The following is a 24339-nucleotide window of genomic DNA, read 5'->3' as shown; positions in this document are numbered from 1 at the left end:
AGTTTTAATTTCTCTGGATTATGACTTTTCTTCAAAGTTCATTAAACTATTGATGTTTCATGACAAAAATTCGACCTCCATGAAGAAGTATTGAATAAGATCTTTATAACGATTATGGAAGAAAGAAATCCAAACATCACCCGCTAGCATATTCCACTGCTGTTGCCTGGAACCTAAAAGCTCAGCTTTATTCTTGCGCAGACCCAAATCTTTAATAAGATCATTTAGTTCACTTTGTGTTTATAAGGCGTGGCTCAGATGAAGTTGCTTACAGAAACACCTGGTAGTGAGGGGAAGATGATTCATGACACCAAGCGCCCTCTCCTGCCTCACTTGCAGATTTTCTGCATGTAGTACTGAGCATATTGATATTGTTGATAGAATGCTTGGTCACTGTAAAGTCTACTAGTTCTTCCTTGAAACACCTGTGATCGGTTGGCTCTCTCCAAAATCATTGGGACTGCAAAAGGCATAGATTGCCTCTTCCTGTGCAACCACTGGGTAAAGGGCACTTTACACACTGCGATATCAGTACCGATATCGCCAGCGAGCGTACCCGCCCCCGTCGGTTGTGCGTCACGGGAAAATCGCTGCCCATGGCGCACAACATCGCTAACACCCGTCACACGGACTTACCTTCCCTGCGACGTTGCTCTGGCCGGCGATCCGCCTCCTTTCTAAGGGGGTGGTTCTTGCGACGTCACATGGTAGCCATCCAATAGAAGCGGAAGGGCGGAGATGAGCGGGACGTAACATCCTGCCCACCTCCTTCCTTCCGCATTGCCGGTGGCCGCAGATAAGGAGATGTTCGTCGTTACAGCGGTGTCAGACACAGCGATGTGTGCTGCCGCAGGGACGACGAACAACATCGTACCTGCAGCAGCAACGATATTAAGGAAATGGACGGGTCAATGAGCAACGATTTTTCACGTTTTTGCGCTCGTTGATCGTCGCTCATTGGTGTCACACGCTGCGATGTCGCTAACGGTGCGGGATGTGCGTCATTAACGACGTGACCCCGACGATATATTGCTAGCGATGTCGCAGTGTATAAAGCATCCTTAAGGTGTGATGAGCATCTATTGCAGCATATGTGCAGAGCCCGACTCTTGTCCTGATCTTATTCTGCAGCCAAAATATAGGCTATAAGCTTTCCTCAGGGTAGTCAAGAATCGCCTTTGTCATGCAATAGTGACTTCTCCACATATGTAGCAAAAACTATCTGTTTTTGTTAATTTAAGAAAGAGGCATATCTGAAAAACATACAGAAACATCATAATATGCTAAGAAACTAAGCTAAGAAATCCTCAAACTGTATACCTGACACATAGAGCATTTATAAAAGTAGGTGATGCAACTGTAATTAGGATTGTTATCAGAGCTGATTTGGCGTTTTTTGACTGGTCACCCTAAGATGATAGAATACTGAAGACTCAGTAGACTAAATAGATGATAGTCTATTATATCTACTAACACTGAAATAATGATGATAAAATAGTAAAGAGGCAATCTATATATATAATTGCCTTATTCTGTCTGTCTGTCTGTCTTGCTTTAAAATTGTGTCGTTACAGTGACAACTTTCGGATTGGCCGCCGGGCTCGGCCTGGCCCCGCCCCCCGCATGGATTGGCCGCTCGCCCCGACCCTCCGCACGCATCAACCGCTCGGCCACACCCCTTCCCCCGAATTCAAACGAAGCCCAGACATAACCTTGCGATGCTGGGATCGTGACGGAGCCGGTGTATGCTGGTAACCATGATACACATCGCGTAACTATAGGAAGCGCTTCGTATCATGGTTACCAGCGTACACCGGTGCGGTCAATAATGAAGTATCATGCAGCGGTGAAAGAGTTAAAGACACTGCAAGACACTTCATTATAGGCAGCGGGCATACCGCGCAACACACACACATTGCACAAAACATACCTCCCCCCAAAACACACACACGCACTCCACACCCACACAAACCGCGCAACACACACAGCACCACACACACACAGAACGCTGCAGACACACAGCGCTCCACAAACAACGCAACACACACAACGCAACACACATACAACACCCAGAACATGTACAGCGCCCTACACAAACACTGGCAACTACACACAGCAATATATATATATATATATATATATATATATATATATATATATATATATATAGAGAGAGAGTTAGGTCCAGAAATATTTGGACAGTGACACAAGTTTTGTTATTTTAGCTGTTTACAAAAACATGTTCAGAAATACAATTATATATATAATATGGGCTGAAAGTGCACACTCCCAGCTGCAATATGAGAGTTTTCACATCCAAATCGGAGAAAGGGTTTAGGAATCATAGCTCTGTAATGCATAGCCTCCTCTTTTTCAAGGGACCAAAAGTAATTGGACAAGGGACTCTAAGGGCTGCAATTAACTCTGAAGGCGTCTCCCTCGTTAACCTGCAATCAATGAAGTAGTTAAAAGGTCTGGGGTTGATTACAGGTGTGTGGTTTTGCATTTGGAAGCTGTTGCTGTGACCAGACAACATGCGGTCTAAGGAACTCTCAATTGAGGTGAAGCAGAACATCCTGAGGCTGAAAAAAAGAAAAAATCCATCAGAGAGATAGCAGACATGCTTGGAGTAGCAAAATCAACAGTCGGGTACATTCTGAGAAAAAAGGAATTGACTGGTGAGCTTGGGAACTCAAAAAGGCCTGGGCGTCCACGAATGACAGCAGTGGTGGATGATCGCCGCATACTTTCTTTGGTGAAGAAGAACCCGTTCACAACATCAACAGAAGTCCAGAACACTCTCAGTGAAGTAGGTGTATCTGTCTCTAAGTCAACAGTAAAGAGAAGACTCCATGAAAGTAAATACAAAGGGTTCACATCTAGATGCAAACCATTCATCAATTCCAAAAATAGACAGGCCAGAGTTAAATTTGCTGAAAAACACCTCATGAAGCCAGCTCAGTTCTGGAAAAGTATTCTATGGACAGATGAGACAAAGATCAACCTGTACCAGAATGATGGGAAGAAAAAAGTTTGGAGAAGAAAGGGAACGGCACATGATCCAAGGCACACCACATCCTCTGTAAAACATGGTGGAGGCAACGTGATGGCATGGGCATGCATGGCTTTCAATGGCACTGGGTCACTTGTGTTTATTGATGACATAACAGCAGACAAGAGTAGCCGGATGAATTCTGAAGTGTACCGGGATATACTTTCAGCCCAGATTCAGACAAATGCCGCAAGTTGATCGGACGGCGCTTCATAGTACAGATGGACAATGACCCAAAGCATACAGCCAAAGCTACCCAGGAGTTGATGAGTGCAAAAAAGTGGAACATTCTGCAATGGCCAAGTCAATCACCAGATCTTAACCCAATTGAGCATGCATTTCACTTGCTCAAATCCAGACTTAAGACGGAAAGACCCACAAACAAGCAAGGCCTGGCAAAGCATTAAGAAGGAGGAAACCCAGCGTTTGGTGATGTCCATGGGTTCCAGACTTAAGGCAGTGATTGCCTCCAAAGGATTCGCAACAAAATATTGAAAATAAAAATATTTTGTTTGGGTTTGGTTTATTTGTCCAATTACTTTTGACCTCCTAAAATGTGGAGTGTTTGTAAAGAAATGTGTACAATTCCTACAATTTCTATCAGATATTTTTGTTCAAACCTTCAAATTAAACGTTACAATCTGCACTTGAATTCTGTTGTAGAGGTTTCATTTCAAATCCAATGTGGTGGCATGCAGAGCCCAACTCGCGAAAATTGTGTCACTGTCCAAATATTTCTGGACCTAACTGTATATATATATATATATATATATATATATATATATATATATATATATATATATATATATATATATATATATATATATATATATATATATATATATACAGTTATATAATTATATATATATATATATACAGTTATATAATTATATATATATATATATATTGCTGTGTGTAGTTGCCAGTGTTTGTGTAGGGCGCTGTACATGTTCTGGGTGTGGGGGGGGTGTGTGAGAGCGGTGTTGTATGTGTGTTGCGTTGTGTGTGTGTTGCGTTGTTTGTGGAGCGCTGTGTGTCTGCAGCGTTCTGTGTGTGTGTGGTGCTGTGTGTGTTGCGCGGTTTGTGTGGGTGTGGAGTGCGTGTGTGTGTTTTGGGGGGAGGTATGTTTTGTGCAATGTGTGTGTGTTGCGCAGTATGCCCGCTGCCTATAATGAAGTGTCTTGCAGTGTCTTTAACTCTTTCACCGCTGCATGACACTTCATTATTGACCGCATATATATATATATATATATATATATATATATATATATATATATATATATATATATATATATATATAATATAATTATTATTAAATAAACAAAGATCATACATGAACTACACAATACGTAAATTCTAGAATACCCGATGCGTAGAATCGGGCCACCTTCTAGTTTTTCTATAAGCCTATATGAAAAGTGTCATAAGTAATTAAAACCTCATTTGGATCTTGAAAGTTTGAGACAATCAGGAAATTTAAGTATCATATTCATTCTCTGCACCACAAAATTAGTTGAGTTGCACTGTTTTGTCTCTGAAATTGAATACATTTTCTTTTATGGACTTTGCATAAAACTGCCCTATTTGTACGGACTGTCCTGGACTTTTTGGATGGTTGGCAACCCTGCTCAGCACTTCTGATGCCTCCAATATTAGATTAGTGAGATAGTATGTACATCTATGTGAGCAGCCTCTTTCTACCTCAGCACACCTGGTGTCTGCAGCATTAGATCAGATACATAGTGTGAGTGATGTATTCGTACAACAGCAATCCTGGTATCTCCAGAAGGACAAGATGGACAGCAGTGTGAGCAGCCTCATCTTACCAAAGTACTACTGATACCTCCAGTATTACAGCAGAATATCCACTGGTAGTACATGTTCTTACACTTGAAGTGAGGAAGGCACATGCTTATGGTCAACTGTCCTGGTAACATTCTAGGACATACAAGTGCAATATCATCAAAGTTAATTTATTTCAGTAATTCAATACAAAAAGGGAAACACATATATTATATAGAGTCATTACACATAGTGATCTATTTCAAGTGTTTTATTTCTGTTAATGTTGAGGATTATGGCTTACAGCCAATGAAAACTCAAAAGTCATTATCTCAGAAAATTAGAATAATTACAACAAAATACCTGCAAACGCTTCCTAAGCATTTAAAATGGTCAATTATTCTTAGCAACCTGGGCTTGCACAACACCTCAGCAGTGCCACAGGCTGATCGCCTCCATGCCACGCCGCACTGATGCAGTAATTCATGTAAAAGGACCCCCGATCAAGTATTGAGTGCATTTACTGTACACACTTTTCAGTAGGCGCCAACATTTCTGAGTTTAAGATCATTTTTTTCACTTGGTCTTATATAATATTCTAATTTTCTGAGATAATGACTTTTGGGTTTTCATTGGCTGTAAGCCATAATCATCAACATTAAGAGAAATAAACACTTGAAATAGATTACTCTATGTGTAATGACTATATAACGTATGGGTTTCCCTTTTTGTATTGGATTACTAAAATTAACTTTTTGATGATATTCTAATTTATTGAGATGCTTCTGTAACTTTGGCACACAGATGTTGTAGTAGTGATGGGGTGACAGAGTGACATGTGAGGACTTAACTGAAACGCTGTGGAGTATTGACAGTGCCCATTCCCACATTTCCCCTCCTCCGTGCCCGCCTCTGTGTTCTTGCCTACAGCCAGAATTGAGCGCAAATTTAAAGAGGAAACCAAGAATTAGGATTCCAAGGTGAAAAAACATTCTTTTTTTACGGTCTTGGCCACTGGCACTTACGAGTAGAATATGAAAAGGCTTTGCAATGACCGCATGCAGTTAAGAAAGAGCTTTCCGACTTTGTTGTGTAGCATGCAATTTTTAAAAATGCCAAAGCCATGAGTATTGATCAGTGGAAAACATGTACCAATGCCACGAAACGGCCTTAAGGGTGCTTTACACACTGCGACATCGCTAGCGATCTTGTTAGCGATCTAACACGCCAGATCGCACATACGATTTGCAGAGATCGCACATGTGACCGGCGCTACAAAAAATGACCTATGTGCGATCTCGGCAAATCTTATCTGCGATCTGGCGTGTCACATCGCTAACAAGATCGCTAGCGATGTCGCAGCGTGTAAAGCACCCTTTAGCGTCTTGTATGTGGTTCTTTGCACTGTTTTTAGAAATCTGATGCAATAAATTAAAAGCTTTTTACTTTATAAGACACGTTGACACCTCTGTTAAATTTTTTTTTTTTTGGGTATTCGCAGCCAATCATGCGTTTTAAATCTTGCTTGCCATCACTCATCTATATCTTGCTGTACAGTATTTTGCATGGAACTGTGAACTTTAAGAAGATACAGCTGGGAGTTAAAATCCGATGTGGGGAATTAAGGCTGCAGTTACACTGGTTGATTCCTGAACAATTCGTAGGAGTGCTCATTTTATAATGGTCAGCCAGTGTAAACAGACTGATAACTGGATGAAATGATTAGGAAACTTGCTTACAAAAAAAAAAATCATCGTTCTTGTCAGCACATTGTCCTGTGTAAATGACAGTCTATAGTCTATACGTTTAGAACAATTGTATTAGCAATGTGTTCTGTGCTCATTGGAAGTGTAGTTGACTTGTCTAAACAGGCTATTAAATGACCATTAATCGCCTTGTATGTTGCAAGGCAGCGGCTACTTAAGAGCTGATGACGGCAAGTAAAAACCCCTACTAAAGCTACCGTGTTTGGGTATTCGTTAAAAGAATGATTGAAATGATCTGCTAAATCTATGCTCCAGATTTCAATGTGTCCCCAATACTGAGGTTAATAATAATTTAATATTACAGGGTGGGTTAGATGAAATGCCATCAGAGACTGTGGTAACTGCTAGTACCAGTAATCAGAACACAGGATCCGCTGTGAATTGTGACCTACCCGATGCTGCTCAAGAACTTCGTACAGCTTTTATTTTGGCAAGAAAAGAACAGATTGAAGTGGTGAGTTCTGTGTTTGCTTTATTTCCCAACAGAATTGCACAAAAAGTATATTCATGAAATTGCTGACCAAAACCATATTCAGTGCTGTTGAGGCCCAAGAGGCTAAAACTTACTATAATGTCTGACAAAACTAACCATAAGATGTAGTAAGGGATCCCTATAACTCCTCAAAGGTGTGCCCCATAATGGAATACTGTGTGTGTGTGTGTGTGTGTGTGTGTGTGTGTGTGTGTGTGTTTGTGTATTATATATTCTCTGTCTGTCTTTGTCTCTCTCCATGAAGTGCCTTGACAAAGTATTTTTAACCCGTGAACCTTTCCGCGTTTTCTCACATTATACCCACAAACGTAAGTGTTTTAATGGGTTTTTTCTCTGACGCCTCATTGGGGGACACAGGACCATGGGTGTTATGCTGCTTATCCATAGGAGGACACTAAGTAGATGCAAAGATGTTAGCTCCTCCCCTGCAGTATACACCCCCTGGCTCAGCCAGGCTAGTTCAGTTTTAGCTTAGTGTCTATAGGAGGCACATCTCTGCAGACTACTGCAGCAAGAATTTTTTGTTTTTAGAGGGCAACGGTTTCCTTCGGGGACCGATTTCCCAAAACCATCAACAGGCGGGAACGCGGAGTGTTGCCTCCCCGTACCCCCTCCTGCGACGCTGGATCCTGGGCTGTTACTCACTGGACTATGGGTCTGATGGCACCGATTTTCCAGAGCCGATAACAAACTTCCTCAGTCCCTCTGGCAGGCTCTGAGTTGATACATGCTCTGCACCAAGTGTGACCAGACACAGCAGGCGTCAGAATCTCCACACTAGAGCTGAGGTGAGATCCTCCCTGACAGGAATTGTAGCTAAGTAATCCTCCCTGACAGGAATTTTTCCTGGGGAATCCTCCCTGACAGGAATTTTACCTGGGGAATCCTCCCTGACAGGAATTTTACCTGGGGAATCCTCCCTGACAGGAATTTTGCCTGAGGAATCCTCCCTGACAGGTATTTTGCCTGAGGAATCCTCCCTGACAGGAATTTTACCTGAGGAATCCTTCCTGACAGGAATTTTACCTGAGGAATCCTTCCTGACAGGAATTTTACCTGAGGAATCCTCCCTGACAGGAATTTTACCTGAGGAATCCTCCCTGACAGGAATTTTACCTGAGGAATCCTCCCTAACAGGAATTTTACCTGAGGAATCCTCCCTAACAGGAATTTTACCTGAGGACTCTTCCCTGACATGATTTTTAACTGAGGAATCCTTCCTGACATGAATTGGAGCAGAGATCACTGTCTGAATTCACATGGGCTGGTTTCAGACTCCTGCATAGCATTCCATCTGTGGCAGGGAGAGGGGGAGAGATCCCAGGACTCAGTGCACCCGCAGCTGCGGTACACTTATGCAGTTTTTTTCTGTCCACCGTTGTTGTGCAGGGCTGGAGGGGGAAAGGGGAGTCCCTTCCCACCATTTTATTAGATTTCCTCATGTCGACGTTCTTGTCGGAGCTAAGCCCCGCCCCCTCCGACAGGCGATAAACTACGGCTGCAGTCACATGTTTTATGCCCTGCACAACTACAGTAACCGCTATAAGACTTCTAATGTTGGGCCTGCACTACCTGCCACACTGAACTACTAGGGTTTGATAGCACCTCTTCCTTCCGTGAGTCCGGTGCCACTGTAGCTCCCAACCCCCCCCCCCCCCCCGCTACCACTGCAGCAACCGCTGCCAGTCCAGAGCCTATGGCTCCCAGTCCCCCGGAATGGGCACAGTTCCAAGACCCCGGTGCTGGCTATGCAACATCGTCCTCACACCCCTCGGGGCCCCTGGACAGAACGCAGCCTGATGACACCTCTATAGAGGGTCCTTCTGATAAGAATCAGCCCTCTGCTTCACCGGTTGCAGATCAGAAAAAGGGCATGACCCCCAGGGTTCTTCCTTGGGGGTACACAGATGGGGTTCACCCACATGTTCCGCGGTCTCTGAGGAGCCGGAGGAAGGGGAATGATGTTTGTACCAGGATGATTCCTTGGTTTCAACCTCCCCGAGCGATCAAGCTGCGATGGACTCCCTTATTGCAGCAATCAACCAAACTCTGTATGTGGAAGATCTCCCATCCACTACTACTGACCCTACGGTCTCCTTTAAAAGGGTGAAGAAACCTCAAAAAAAAAAATTTTGACGCCGCTTCGGTATCCGTAAACTCATGGAGTCCCGGTACCCCTTTGGCTTAGCTGTCTCTAAGGGCTGGGCCGATCCGGCCTCGGTGGACCCTCACCTGGCTTCCCGCCTGCCTGAAGGACCCTCCTGTCTTTTTTACTTGATGGATCCTCCTTCAAGGACCCGACAGACAGAGAAGTGGCGCAGCTCGATCGCCCCTCCTTGAGGCCGCGGGTCCCTCTCTCCTTCCGTGTGGGTCGCACAGGCACCAGGAATACCAGATTTCCTCAGATCCTCACAGATGTAACCGTTCACATTGCTGCGGTGGCAGAGTACCTCATGCAGGCCTCCCTCGACGCTGCTACCTGCGCAGTTTTTGCCGCCTCAAATACCATAGCCATCTGTAAGGCCCTCTGGTTCCGATAATGGAGAGCGGGCTCGGTCCCTAACAAGCCTCTCACAGTACTCCTTTCCAGACCAATGGTTTGGCGATCGTCTGGACAGGCTCTTTTTCCTGATGCCATGGGAGGAAAAGAGTACCTCCCTCCCTCAACTCTAGCCCAGGACGTTTTTTACTAGACACGTAGGGCCCGACCTTCTCAGCCCTTCCCGAGTCCACCTCGTCCTGGCAGTCGAGACAAAGACGGAGGAGTCTCATCCTCCGCCATCTGGGCTGCCGCCTCAGACCACAAATGGGTGCGACACCCTGTGTCTTCCCGTTACCACTTTGAATTCCGGACCCGATTCCCAGGTCGTTTTTTTTTCTCTCAAACCCCCCCCAAAAGGCTCAAAAACACCGCAAGGCCTTCTCCTCAGCAATCCACTCCCTCCAAACAGCGGGGGTGATGGTACCTGTTCCGGATGGTGAGAGGTTCAAGGCCTTCTAGTCCAACCTCTTGTAGTCCCCAAAAAAGGACGAGTCAGTTCGACCCGTCCTGGACCTCTAACACCTGTGCAAACATGTGCACCTAAGGAGATTCAGAATGGAGTTCCTATGGTCCATTATTACCTTTATGGTCGAAGGAGAATTCCTTGCTTCCATTTCTATCAGGGACGTGTACTTGCACATACCCATCACCCCAGCTCACCAAAGGTTCCTCCGCTTTGCGGTTCAGGACTTCTTTTTTCATTTGTAGCTCTACCCTCGACCGTGCCACAGCACCAAGGGTCTTCCCCAAGGTCATGGCGGCCGCCATAAGTGCCCTTCACGCCAGGAGAGTGGCTGTTCTGCCTTACTTGGATGACCTCCTCATCAAGGGCTCAACCAGCGTGCAGATCTCTGTGAGCACCCTATCCCGCTTAGGGTGGCTTCTGACTCCAGTCAAATTATCCCCGGTCCCGTCAAAATCCGTCATCTCCCTGGGCATGTCCCTGGACACCCTTCGGGGCTTGATATTTCGCCCTCAAGACAAGGCGACCGCTCTACAACAGACGGTACACTGCCTTCTACGTACTTCTCTCGCTCCATACGATTCAGTGTGAGAGTGCTAGGTAGGATAGTGGCGGCTATAGAGGCAGTGCCGCTTGCTTAGCCACACCACTGCCCACTGCAGCTGGCGCTTCTAGCTGCCCTGGAACAAGAGCCCCTTTTTTCCTTGGACGTATTTTTCACCTACAGTGAGGTATGCGCTTTTCTGGTGGCTTCAGCCCTCTTCCATATCGAGAGGGAGATTTTCTCTCCCAAGTGGACTGGCTACTCCTAACCAGGGACGCCAGCCTCTTAGGCTGGGGAGCAGCGTACTGGCTCCACACTGCTTCGGGATGTTGGATGCCCCAGGAGTCTTCCCTTCCCAGAAATCATCCTGAAAATCAGCACAACCTTTCTCGCTCTCAGGTCGTTTCCCCCATCTGCTAGCAGGTTGTTTGATTCGGGTCCAAATGGACAATGCAACAGCTGTGGCCTTTTTCAATTGGCAGGGAGGTACCAGCAGCAAGACAGCTTATCTCGAGCTCCCCAGGATCCTCACCTACACCGAATTCACGGGGTCTGTGATTTCAGCGGTACATATACCGGGAGTAGAGAACTAAGCGGCGGACCTTATACGTCGCCAAGGCATGGCCGCCGGAGAGTGGTTTCTCCACCCAGAAGTGTTCCCACACATCTGCACTCGCTGGGGTACACCAGACGTGGATCTAATGGCCTCAAGGTTGAACGCAAAGGTACCCGCGTTCTTAGCCAGGTCACGTGATCCACAGTTCATTGGCGCGGATGCTCTAGTCTCCTCCTGAAGTCGCTTCCGTCTACTTTACATATTTCCAGCTCTGCCCCTGCTGCCGCGAGTAATCAGGAAGATCAAGGCAGAAGAAGTTCCGGTGATACTACTAGCACCGGACTGGCCCAGGCGCGCCTGGGACGTCGAATTAGTACAGTTGCTCATGGCGCCTCTTAAGCATCCCAGACCTGGTGACCTAAGAGCCCATTTCCCATTAGAACTTCAGAGCCCTGAAGCTGACGGCCTGGCCATTGAGACCTAGACTTTAACAAGTGCGAGATTCTCTCCCGCGGTCATCTCCACCATGATCAGTGCCCGAAAGCCGGCCTTCATCCTGTATTTACCACCGTACATGGAAAACTTTCCCTTTTTTGATTTTTTTTTTTTTTTTTGCAGTCAGGTTGAAAAAGGGGTTGGCCCTCAGCTCCCTTAAGGGGCAGGTTTCATCTTTCTCAATATTCTATCAATGCCGTCTAGCTTGCAATCCGCAAGTCAAGACCTTCCTCGATGCGTTTCCCATCTAGTTCCCCCGTACAAACGGTCGCTGGAGCCATGGGACCGCAATCTCGTTTTGGACGGTCTCCAGAGGTCACCCTTTGAACCTCTTAAGGAATCTTCTTTTGCTCTTCTCTCCTGGAAGATAACATTCTTAGTGGCGATTTACGTCCATCAGACAAGTTTTGGAACTGGCAGCACTCTCTTGCCGCGAACCCTTTCTGATCTTTCACCAGGATAAGGTGGTTCTACGCCCCCTTCCAGATTTTCTTCTGAAGGTTACTTCCCAGTTTCATTTGAACGAGAACATAGTTCTGCCTTCCTTTTGTCCACACCCAGTCCATAGGGTGGATAAGTCTCTACGTTCGCTAGACCTAGTGAGGGTTTTCAGAAATTACGTATCCAGGACAGCGTCTTTAGAAACATGGCCTTTCGTCATTCCTGAAAGGCCTAAGAAAGGACAGGCAGCTTCATAGGCAACGCTGGCTCACTGGATTCGCTCTGCGATCCAGGAGGTCTACCGCTTGCAACTCAAGCTTATTCCTAGTGGGCTGCGGACTCATTCCACGCGAGCAGTTGGCACCTCTTGGGCCATTAGGCTTCAGGCTTCAGTGGAACAGAGATGTAAGGCTGCGACCTGGTGTTGCCTACATACTGTTTTCAGAGCATTACCAAGTCCATACCCAGGCTTAGGCTGAGGTGAACCTAGGTAGGAAAATTCTGAAAACGACAGTAGAGCACCTATCTCAGTAGGCGCTCCTGGCTATCCGGGACTGGTTCCTAGTCCTTGGGTTGCGTTGTTTATTGTTTACCCACCCAGGAACTTCTTTAGGACGTCCCATGGTCCTGTGTCCCCCAATGAGGCGTCAGAGAAAAACGGATTTTTGTGTACTCACCGTGAAATCGTTGTCTCTTAGCCATCATTGGGGGACACAGCACCCACCCTGTTGGGCCTTAATTTTTTGTTTCTCAATACTTTTTTTGTTAGGAGTATTCACTCACGTTTGTTGTTACTTGTGCTCCTACTGCTTGTGTACTAAAACTGAAGTAGCCTGGCTGAGCCAGGGGGTGTATACTGCAGGGGAGGAGCTAACATCTTTTGCATCTACTTAGTGTCCTCCTATGTATAAGCAGCATAACACCCATGGTGCTGTGTCCCCCAATGATGGCTAAGAGAAAACGATGTTACGGTTAGTACACAAAAATCGTTTTTTTGTGATACACCAACACTAGCAAGTATTTCTGAAGGTTCAAGGGAATGATATATGGTTTCTGTAATATATTAAAAATATGAATTTGAAAATTGTGCCATGCATTTGAGTCTCCCTGTGTGTAATTTATTCTCAATATATCTACAGCTGTTCTATGAAGGTCTGAGGTTTGTTTTAGATCATTTGGGTTCAAACAGCATCATAGAAACCAAGGAACATACCTGACAGGTCAGCAATAAAGTTTAGGATATTTGTAAAGCTGGGTTAGGCTGTAAACAACAAAAAATAGCTCAAACTCTAAACATGTCACTGAGCACTGTCCAATCCATCATCCAAAAATGGAAGAGTATGGCACAATTAAATACCAACCAAGACATGGCCGTCCACTTAAAGTGACATCCCAAGCAAGTAGAACACTAAATAGGGAAATAGCCAAAAGGCCGTTGGTCGGTCTGAATCAGCTGCAGAAATCCACAGCTCAGGTGAGTGAATCTGTCCATGTGACGAATATTAGTCATATACCTCACAAATCTGATCTTTATGGAAGAGTGGCAAGACGAAAGCTACAGTATATGACAAACGTGACTACACCCCTAACATTTTTGTAAATAATTTATTATATCTATTCAAGGGACAACACTGAAGATATGACACTTTGATACAATGTAGAGTAGTCCGTGTACAGCTTGTGTAACAGTGTAATTTTATGTGCCCTCTAAATAACTCAACACACTACCATTAATGTCTAAACTGCTGGCAACAAAAGTGAGTACACCCTAAATGAAAATAGCCAAATTGTGTCGAAATTTTCAATATTATGTGTGACCACCATTATTTTAAAGGATTGTCTTAACTCTCTTGGACATGGAGTTCACTAGAGCTTTACAGGTGCCACTGAAATCCACTTCCACACCTCAATAACGACATCACAGAGCTGGTGTAAGTTAGAGACCTTGTGCTCCTCCACCTTCCGTTGGAGGATGCCCCACAGATGCTCAATAGGAGGGTTTGGCCTGGAGATATGCTAGGCCAGTCCAGCACCTTTTACCCTCAGTTTCTTTAGCAAGGCAGTGGTTGTCTTTGAGGTGTGTTTGGGGTCGTTATCATGTTGGAATACTGCCTTGCGGCCCAGTTTCTGAAGGATTTGAATTGTGCTCTGCTTCAATATGTCACAGTACATGTTTGCATTGATGGTTCCCTCAATGAACTGTAGCCTCTTACTGCCGGCCACATTCATGCAGCCCCAAACCATGATACTCCCACCACTGTTTTTGACTGTAGGCAAGACACACTTGTGTTTGTACACCTCACCTGGTTGCTGCCACACACACTTGGCACCATCTGAACCAAATAAGTTTCTTGGTCTTAACAGACCACAGGACATCATTCCAGTAATCCATTTCCTTAGTCTGCTTGTCTTCAGCAAATTGTTTTCTTTTCTTATGCATCATCTTTAGTACATCAGAAACCACTCTTTGAGAAAATCCCTCAATGAGAGTAAAAAAAATTAGCTGGATACAAGTAAAATGATGAATCAGTATAAGGACTCATAAAGAGGCTGCACCATAAGGGCAAACAATACACAAAGAATGGGAAAAGATGCACTGATACACCTCAAATGTTCTAAAAATAAAATGGTTTATTTATTTGTATTAATAAAAACAGGTGGAGTATAAGACACACAAAAAAGTGACTATTCAATCAGCAGGAAAGGTGAAAGTAATGGCACTAAATACGTGTGTGTTTGTATGTATGTATGTATGTATGTATGTATGTTGTATACAGTATATACACAGTGTGTCCACCCATATCCTGTCCACCGCCATTAACTTGAGAACGGCGGCAGCTATAGGCATAGAAGTGGTGTCTAGGTATAGTAAAGTATCCATGCGCTATGCAATTAAACCACCTACAGCGCCACCTGGTGGAAAACAACGGAGTTAGCTTTTTTTATCTCGAAAACGGAACAAGATAGAGAAAAAAGGGAATTTAAAAAATTGTAGGGCATCAGCAATTCAATACGAATAGACACCTTGCATACAGAAGTGCTGTGATATGAAACTCATGACCCCCCCCAAAAAAAAACCATTGAATGCTGGTCACTCATATGGCGCTCATTTAACTTTGATGCTCAAAGTGGCCACTGTCAACTGCAATGCACATCTGGACTCTGGACAGCATACTGTATCTTGCTCCACGTTGTGCAATATGGTAGGTGACACGTTTGCACAAGCATCTGTGATACGTCGTCGTAGGTCCTGCAATGTTGGTGGAGGGGTCGCATACACCTGCTGTTTGATGTGACCTCACAGAAAGAAGTCCTATGGGGTCAGGTCAGGTCAGGTGAGCGTGAAGGCCACTCCACGCAGCCATCATACCCAATGACTTGTAGGAAGGTCTCCATGAGGTATCGCTTCACATCCGGAGCCTTGTGAGTTTTACACGTTCTAATCATAGCATTTCTGTATGCAATGTGTCGATTCGTATTGAATTGATGATGCCCTACAACTTTGTAATTCACTTTTTTTCTCTCTCGTTCCACTTTTGAGATAAGAATGCTAACTCCGTTGTTTTCCACCAGGTGGCGCTATAGGTGGTTTCATTATGTAGCATATGGCTACTTTACTATACCTGGACACCACTTCTATGCCTATAGCTGCCGCCGTACTCAAGTTAATGGCGGTGGACACAGTGTGTGTGTGTGTGTGTGTATGTATGTATGTATGTATATATATATATATATGTATGTATATATATATATATATATATATATATATATATATATATATATATATATATATATATATTTTTACACATAAGCGGCATATTGAACATCATACACTAAAACTGAACATTAAGTGAGTAGAAAGTCCGTACACTATTATACAGTACATAGTGAAGTACAGTTAGGTCCAGAAATATTTGGACAGTGACACAAGTTTTGTTATTTTAGCTGTTTACAAAAACATGTTCAGAAATACAATTATATATATAATATGGGCTGAAAGTGCACACTCCCAGCTGCAATATGAGAGTTTTCACATCCAAATCGGAGAAAGGGTTTAGGAATCATAGCTCTGTAATGCATAGCCTCCTCTTTTTAAAGGGACCAAAAGTAATTGGACAAGGGACTCTAAGGGCTGCAATTAACTCTGAAGGCGTCTCCCTCGTTAACCTGTAATCAATGAAGTAGTTAAAAGGTCTGGGGTTGATTACAGGTGTGTGGTTTTGCATTTGGAAGCTGTTGCTGTGACCAGACAACATGCGGTCTAAGGAACTCTCAATTGAGGTGAAGCATAACATCCTGAGGCTGAAAAAAAAGAAAAAATCCATCAGAGAGATAGCAGACATGCTTGGAGTAGCAAAATCAACAGTCGGGTACATTCTGAGAAAAAAGGAATTGACTGGTGAGCTTGGGAACTCAAAAAGGCCTGGGCGTCCACGGATGACAACAGTGGTGGATGATCGCCGCATACTTTCTTTGGTGAAGAAGAACCCGTTCACAACGTCAACTGAAGTCCAGAACACTCTCAGTGAAGTAGGTGTATCTGTCTCTAAGTCAACAGTAAAGAGAAGACTCCATGAAAGTAAATACAAAGGGTTCACATCTAGATGCAAACCATTCATCAATTCCAAAAATAGACAGGCCAGAGTTAAATTTGCTGAAAAACACCTCATGAAGCCAACTCAGTTCTGGAAAAGTATTTTATGGACAGATGAGACAAAGATCAACCTGTCCCAGAATGATGGGAAGAAAAAAGTTTGGAGAAGAAAGGGAACGGCACATGATCCAAGGCACACCACATCCTCTGTAAAACATGGTGGAGGCAACGTGATGGCATGGGCATGCATGGCTTTCAATCGCACTGGGTCACTTGTGTTTATTGATGACATAACAGCAGACAAGAGTAGTCGGATGAATTCTGAAGTGTACCGGGATATACTTTCAGCCCAGATTCAGCCAAATGCCGCAAAGTTGATCGGACGGCGCTTCATAGTACAGATGGACAATGACCCAAAGCATACAGCCAAAGCTACCCAGGAGTTCATGAGTGCAAAAAAGTGGAACATTCTGCAATGGCCAAGTCAATCACCAGATCTTAACCCAATTGAGCATGCATTTCACTTGCTCAAATCCAGACTTAAGACGGAAAGACCCACAAACAAGCAAGACCTGAAGGCTGCGGCTGTAAAGGCCTGGCAAAGCATTAAGAAGGAGGAAACCCAGCGTTTGGTGATGCCCATGGGTTCCAGACTTAAGGCAGTGATTGCCTCCAAAGGATTCGCAACAAAATATAGAAAAAAAAAATATTTTGTTTGGGTTTGGTTTATTTGTCCAATTACTTTTGACCTCCTAAAATGTGGAGTGTTTGTAAAGAAATGTGTACAATTCCTACAATTTCTATCAGATATTTTTGTTCAAACCTTCAAATTAAACGTTACAATCTGCACTTGAATTCTGTTGTAGAGGTTTCATTTCAAATCCAATGTGGTGGCATGCAGAGCCCAACTCGCGAAAATTGTGTCACTGTCCAAATATTTCTGGACCTAACTGTACATGCAAGTGTATATACATTAGTAAATGCCTCTCCTGCTGTAATAGCGCCAACCCCGACGCTTGTTTCAGTGGAGAGCTTTCGTCTGGGAGTGGCAACATTCCTGCAGGAAGCAGCATTTAAACCAGTGATAGCCAGTCTCAGAAAGCAACGTAACTGTTTCACGCCGGCATTGGCCACGTCATACAAATACGTCAGATGATCATGTGACGTGACATGAAAGATCATGTGACTGTAGGGTCACATGAGTGCGAGGTCGCATTGGTTCTCAGCATCATTGCATCTCTGAATTGTAAAGTGATGCGGAATATGTTGGCGCTATAGAAATAAAGATTATTATCATGGCGATGGAAACGCCCATTAGCTACCGTTCATGGCTAATGCATCTTAAATGTCACATGAAATATTAGGACTGCCCATCACTTCACGTCGGCAACAAAGCATCTTGTGTGACACACAAGTTGATCCAATGATAAGCATCAGAACACAGCATGCATGTAGTGATGGTATAATGCCGCTAGATGGCAGTGATGCACATAGATACATAAGGAGCCGTACAATAATTGAACATATAAGTTAATGGAAAAACGTATACTATAAGATATATACATAGCATTTAAACATCCAGTACATGAAAATATATTATAATAAAGAATAATTTCAAATTTACACATTAGAGGAGATAATATTGAAAACTTAAATACACAACAAAACATCTGCACATAAAATAATAAACCTAAAAGTACATCTATAACATTATGACGGTAGTCTGTATGAAACACCCTCAAAACTTGACAGAAAAAATAATATATTTATACACATGTACATATAATCCATAACTGAAAAAATGTGAACAAAAGTAAAGTGAAAGGGATAAAAAACACAAGAGTAATGTCAAAAATGTATTGAAAAGGTAAGTGAAAAAATATATAGGAAAGTGAAGAATAATTAAAATGTATATTGATAAAAATGACAAGGATAAACATATGAAAATATGTATCTAGAATTTGTGTTGTATGTGCTAACAAGCAATACTACTTTAAAGGGATACAAAACACCAGCGTGTATTTTAATGATGACAAAAATATGCACGAAGGAAGTTAAAATGTGTATGTGTTAAAATAACCATATGATGAAGATTGAAAATAATAAAAAATAAAGGGTCAGATGACGATACTAAATGTAAATAAATAGATATAAAAAGATATGATTAATATATATGGAAAATATTTTAGCATTTTTCTTGTACCAAAAGAGGAAGACTAACAAAATGTATATGTCTATTGTAGCGCATACACCGTGTACAGACATCCAATGGGAGGGAAAATTGTATGCGCATATAAAAGGTACATGGGTATAGGTTTATATGCTTCATCCAGTAAAGAGAATATAAATGTCCTAAAATAACAAACCACAGTTAAAAATATCATTAGAATATACAATTAGCAAAACAATGGGCTTAGATGAACACGAGGAAAATTGATAAGAGAAAAGGTACAAAACTATTTGTTTCAATTAAACTATTAGGTTGTAGATAGTGATGGGTGAATTCGAGCTGTAAAGTTTAGGATCCGCGCACGGACCCCGAACACACTTGACTAGTTAGGGAAGTCCATGTTACTGTCAGGTTCGGCCATTTGGATATATAAAAAAAATGGGAATTAAAGCATGACAATTATACTTACTGAGTTTCCACGCAGCTATTGCACTGATTCCGAATCAGCTCATTAAAGCTTGTGAATATTCACTTTTTACCCCAGCCACCCTCTGTAGCAGCATCTGTGATTGGTTGCAGTCAGATTGCCGAGATTGCCGGCGTCTGTGATTGGTTGCCCTCACACTAGTTGTCTGGGTCCCGAAATGGAGTGTAAAAAGAAATAATTTGAAAAAATGGCATAGGGTCCCCATATTTTGTTGACCAACACAGATAAAGCAGAAAACTGGAGGCTGCAGCCCCTAGCTGTGAGCGTTATCTTGGCTCTGTATCATAACAAAAGGGACCCCATGCAGCATTTTTTAAAGTAAGTAAATATTTATTTATTTTTTTTTTTTAAATAAAACGGCGTGGGGTCTCTCACCCCAATTTTGCTACCCAGCCAAGATAAAGCAGAAAGCTGGGAGCTGGTATTCTCAGGGTAGGAAGGCCCATGGTTATTCAGCCCTCCCCAGCTCAACAATAGCAGCCTGCAGCCGTCTCACAATGGGCACATCCAATAGAATGCCCTTGACCAGTGCCAATGGTGGTAATATAAGAGGTTTATTACAGCTGTAAATTGTCAAAAAAATCACAGCTGTCAGCAAGCCCAAGATTTGTAATGGGGAGGAGTCTGAGACTCACTATTACTAATTGTGTAAGTAATAAATCGTACCTGTTTTTCAGATTTTTTTATCTTGGTTTGTAAAGCAATCAAAAGTGTAACTTTTGCTCAATTTTGTTGTTTGTTTGTTGTTTTTTTTTTTTTTTTAATGGAGAGGTTACTATTAACCCTATCCTGTAAAATTTTCTTCAGAGTGTGCTTGTTGTTCAAAGTTAGATATAGTAGAACAGAGGTGCTTAATGGGCATAAAGTGGCCTGTGGGTACAGACTGAATGGTGAATGCAGGATGAGCTAAAGATGCCAAGAGGAAGGAGGTAACTTAAGGTTTCCTGTAAACATCGGTTTGTAAAGTATAGTTAGAATCACGTGTGATCATAATATCCAGAAATTCAGTAGTATGAGGATTATATTTGTAAGTGACACGAATCTTAAGATCGTTTAGTTGATCCATGAAGATTTTGAGAGCAGAATCAGAAACATGGCAGATAAGAAAAACATCATCTATGTACTTCACCCAAAGGGGGATGTGATCCATAGATGTGTGATCATCTGACATGAACAAGTTCCTTTCCCACAGCCCCAGAAACAAATTTGCATATGAAGGCAAATAAGACGCCTCCATAGTAGTTCCCTGCAAGTGCAGTTAGACACATTAAAAAATAAATTGTGAGTGTAGCATCAAGTAATTGAGTGATGAAGAAGGATATATCCGTATTAATATTGCTAGAGTTTAGAAAAATTAAGTGACATGTATGCCATCTGTATGTTTTATACTAGTGTATATTGACTCAAGGTCACATATCTATATGTAAGTCACATTTGTGATGGAAATCCTTGGTATTCCGAATAGTTGACCAAAGGGTTTAGTTGAGAGTTAATGTATTTGAAGACATTTTCAGTAAAATTTCTATTACCTAAGATGATCTCTCAGAATCTTTGTGGATTTTGGGTAAAGGACAATAAAGGGTTGTATGTTTGTTAGTTTTTTTATAACATGTTTTAGCCCTTAGCTGTCAGTTATAGTTCCTTTTCATACATAGTGGATGACCAAATTACATTGCTTCCTCCCTTTACCTGATGGCTTGATGACTAAATCTCTCAGTCTTATTTAGACATCGTCTTTCCTTTTGATGTGACATTGTCATTGGGTATATTATATGAAATACACTCAAAATCCTTGGACACCAAATAAACAAGTATTTCAAAATTATGACACGTTGATAAAGGGGAATCTTCTTAGAACAAGGCAAAATAGGGTATCTTACCTATGGAAGATTAGCTCCATCTTAACAAGGTTCTAATGCATATAGTGCCATTTGTTGTGGCTGTAGCAAAAGATCAAAAAGTTCGGTATTGCGAAAATATTTCTTGAAAATTAAGAGACTTGGCAAAAATGTTCAAGTCTTTAATAACTGAAAATTTTGGAGGGAGCGCTAGGGCACAAAGTTAAACCTTGCTTAATAGAGCAAGTTCAGTGGCAGTGCCATTTTCCAGTTACATGATCTTTCATGACACATGATCATCTTACATATCTGTATGACGCGGCCAATGTGGGCGTGAACCAGTTACATTTCTCTTTGTGATTTGGCTATCGCAGGTTTAATGCTGCTTACTGCTGGGAAGTCACCACCCCCAGATGAAGGCTTCCCTCCAAAATGCGTGCCAGAGTCGGCATTATTCCAGTAGTAGAGGGTTTTCAGGATGCTATGAGTATGTGTATCTATTCCTAATGTATATACTTGTATGCACTTTTTACTATCAATGTACTGTATAATAGTATACTTATTTTCTATGCACCTAATGTTTAGGGCTTGTTCTCTTGTATGATATGCAATACGCTTCATATGTGGTTTTATATAGATTTATCATATGATCATATCCCTATGTAGTGTTCTCACACCATTTATTGATGACATGTCACATTCAGTGCCATTACTCACCTCTCCTGCTGGTCTGGTCCAATAGTTGCCATCTTTTGTTGTTTGTCAAAGCTTCACCAATTTTTATTAATACTAATAAACCAATTTTTTCAACATTTTAGGTGAATCAGCACATCTTTTCCTCTTTGTGTATTGTTTGCATCACCTTTTAGAAGAAGCTTCCTTCTGAGATGACAGCCAAGCAGACCCATTTGATGCAGTGTGTGGCGTATGGTGTTAGCATTGAAAGGCTGACACCCCCCCTTTAACCTTTACAGCAATGCTGGCAGCATTCATACGTCTATTTTGAACAGGCTACCTCTGGATATGATTCTGAGCACGTGCGTTCAACTTCTTTGGTTGACCATGGTAAGACCTGTTCTGAGTGGAACCTATCTTGTTAAACCACTGTAAGGTCTTGTCCGACGTGCAGCATTACAGTTTCAGGGTGTTGGTAGTCTTCTTATAGCCTTGGCCATCTTTATGTAGAGCAACAATTCTTTTTCATTCCTCAGCATTCTTTGCCATGAATGAGGTGCCATTTTGAACTTTAGGTGACCATTATGAGGGAGTGTGTGAGCGATAACACACAATTCAACACATCTGCTCCCAATTTACAGCTGAGACCTTGTAACAGTAATGAGTCACATGACACTGGGAGGAAAAATGGCTAATTTGGCACAATGTGACCATTTTCACTTAATCCCACGTCTCACTAAGCGACATTGCTAGCGACATCGCTGCTGAGTCATGGCTTTTGTGACACAACAGCGATCTTGCTAGCGATCCTGCTGTGTGTAACATCCAGCAACGACCTGGCCCCTGCTGTGAGGTCGCCAGTCGTTGCTGAATGTCCTGGACCATTTTTTGGTCGTTGCTCTCCCGCTGTGAAGCACACATCACTGTGTTTGACAGAGAGAGAGCAACAATCTGAATGTGCAGGGAGCCGGCTTCTGCGGACGCTGGTAACTAAGGTACACCTCGGGTAACCAAGCAAAGCGCTTTGCTTGGTTACCCGATATTTACCTTGGTTACCAGCGTCCGCAGCTTCTAGAAGCCGACTCCCTGCTCCCTTCACATTTAGCCAAGGTACACATCGGGTAACTATAAGCAAAGCGCTTTGCTTAGTAACCCGATGTGTACTATGGTTACCAAGCACAGCGTCGTTACACAGGTCGCTGGTGGCTGATCTCTGATCGCTGTGGAGATCTGCCTAATTGACAGCTCACAAGCGACCATGTAGCGACTATCCAGCGATCCCTGCCAGGTCAGATCGCTGGTGGGATCGCTGGAGCGTCGCTAAGTTTGACGGTACCTTTAGGGTTGTACTCACGTTTGTTGCCAGCAGTTTAGATATATATATGGCTTTGTGTTGTTATTTACAGGGCACACCAAATTTACACTTAGGAGCAGCTCCCATGAGCAAATTTTTTTTCTCTGCCTTAATTGGATCGAGAAAACAATTGCAGCATGCTGCGGGTGGAATGCAATCCTGTTTCACGCGTACCCATTCAAGTCTCTGGATGCGAGAGAAACAACGCATTGCACTCGCATTACAGCGGAGTGCAATGCGATTCTTGCATCAGCCAGCAATGGAGGAGATGGCGAGATAAATCCCTCCCTCCTCTGCAGCGTCGGCCTCCCCCTCAGCTGTGATCTGATCGCAGGGTCAGACCACAGTCGCGTGACACTTTGCTCCCGCTGTGCTGCGACCGGGAGCAGAGTGTCATGCGAGCACTCGCAATAATCCTCGTGTGACCCCAGCCTTATACACATTCTACACTAACTACTTTACATTGTATCAGAGTGTTATATCTTCAGTATTGTCCCATTAAAAGATAAAATATTTACAAAAATGTGAGGGGTTTACTCACTATTTTGTGATATGACTTCCTTTCAAAAATACAGTATAAGAAGTCCTGTTTACAGTTTGCAATAAGCCTTGTAGGGACACATCTAGCATGTGGAAGAAGGTGCTAGGGTCAGATGAGACAAAAGTGGAGCTGTTTGGTTAACTGCAAAACTCTGTGTCGTGGAAAACTAGTACTGCACATCACCCTGAAAACACCATCCCCACCGTCACACGTGGTGGTGACACAATGATCCTGAACATATTGCCAGAGCTGTAATGAAATGGTTTAGATCAAAGCACATTCATATGTTTGAATGGTCAGGGAAAAGTTTGGACCGTAATCGCATTGAGAATTTGTGTCAAGACTTAAAAATTGCTGTTTGCGGACTCTTTCCATCCAACCTCACTGAGCTACAGCTATTTTGCGATACGAATGGGCAAAAAGGTGGTCCTACAAAGTATTGACTCAGGTGGGCTGAATATGAATGCACATCCCAATTTTCAGATTAATATTTTTTAAATATTTAGTAAACCATGTATCATTTCCTTTACACATCACAAATACTTG

The 24339-nt window shown here is 43.0% G+C and overlaps 1 protein-coding gene across 3 annotated transcripts in view; it reads left to right on the top strand.

Annotated features, from left to right (window-relative positions):
- LOC142291323 (uncharacterized) overlaps positions 1–24339 on the top strand; it is a 129607-nt gene that overhangs the window by 88647 nt on the left and 16621 nt on the right. For 2 of the 3 annotated variants that reach the window (XM_075335784.1, XM_075335783.1), the window contains exon 9: positions 6905–7054. In XM_075335784.1, coding sequence (XP_075191899.1) covers positions 6905–7054 — 150 coding nt within the window. Of the gene's footprint in view, positions 1–6904; positions 7055–22041; positions 22251–24339 lie in introns of those variants that run through there. The other variant, XM_075335785.1, reaches the window with a different exon arrangement.

Source organism: Anomaloglossus baeobatrachus, chromosome 2 (genome assembly GCF_048569485.1).
Source record: "Anomaloglossus baeobatrachus isolate aAnoBae1 chromosome 2, aAnoBae1.hap1, whole genome shotgun sequence".
NCBI lineage: Eukaryota > Metazoa > Chordata > Amphibia > Anura > Aromobatidae > Anomaloglossus > Anomaloglossus baeobatrachus.
Note: the sequence above shows the minus strand (reverse complement) of the source record. Positions and strands in the feature narration are given on the sequence as shown.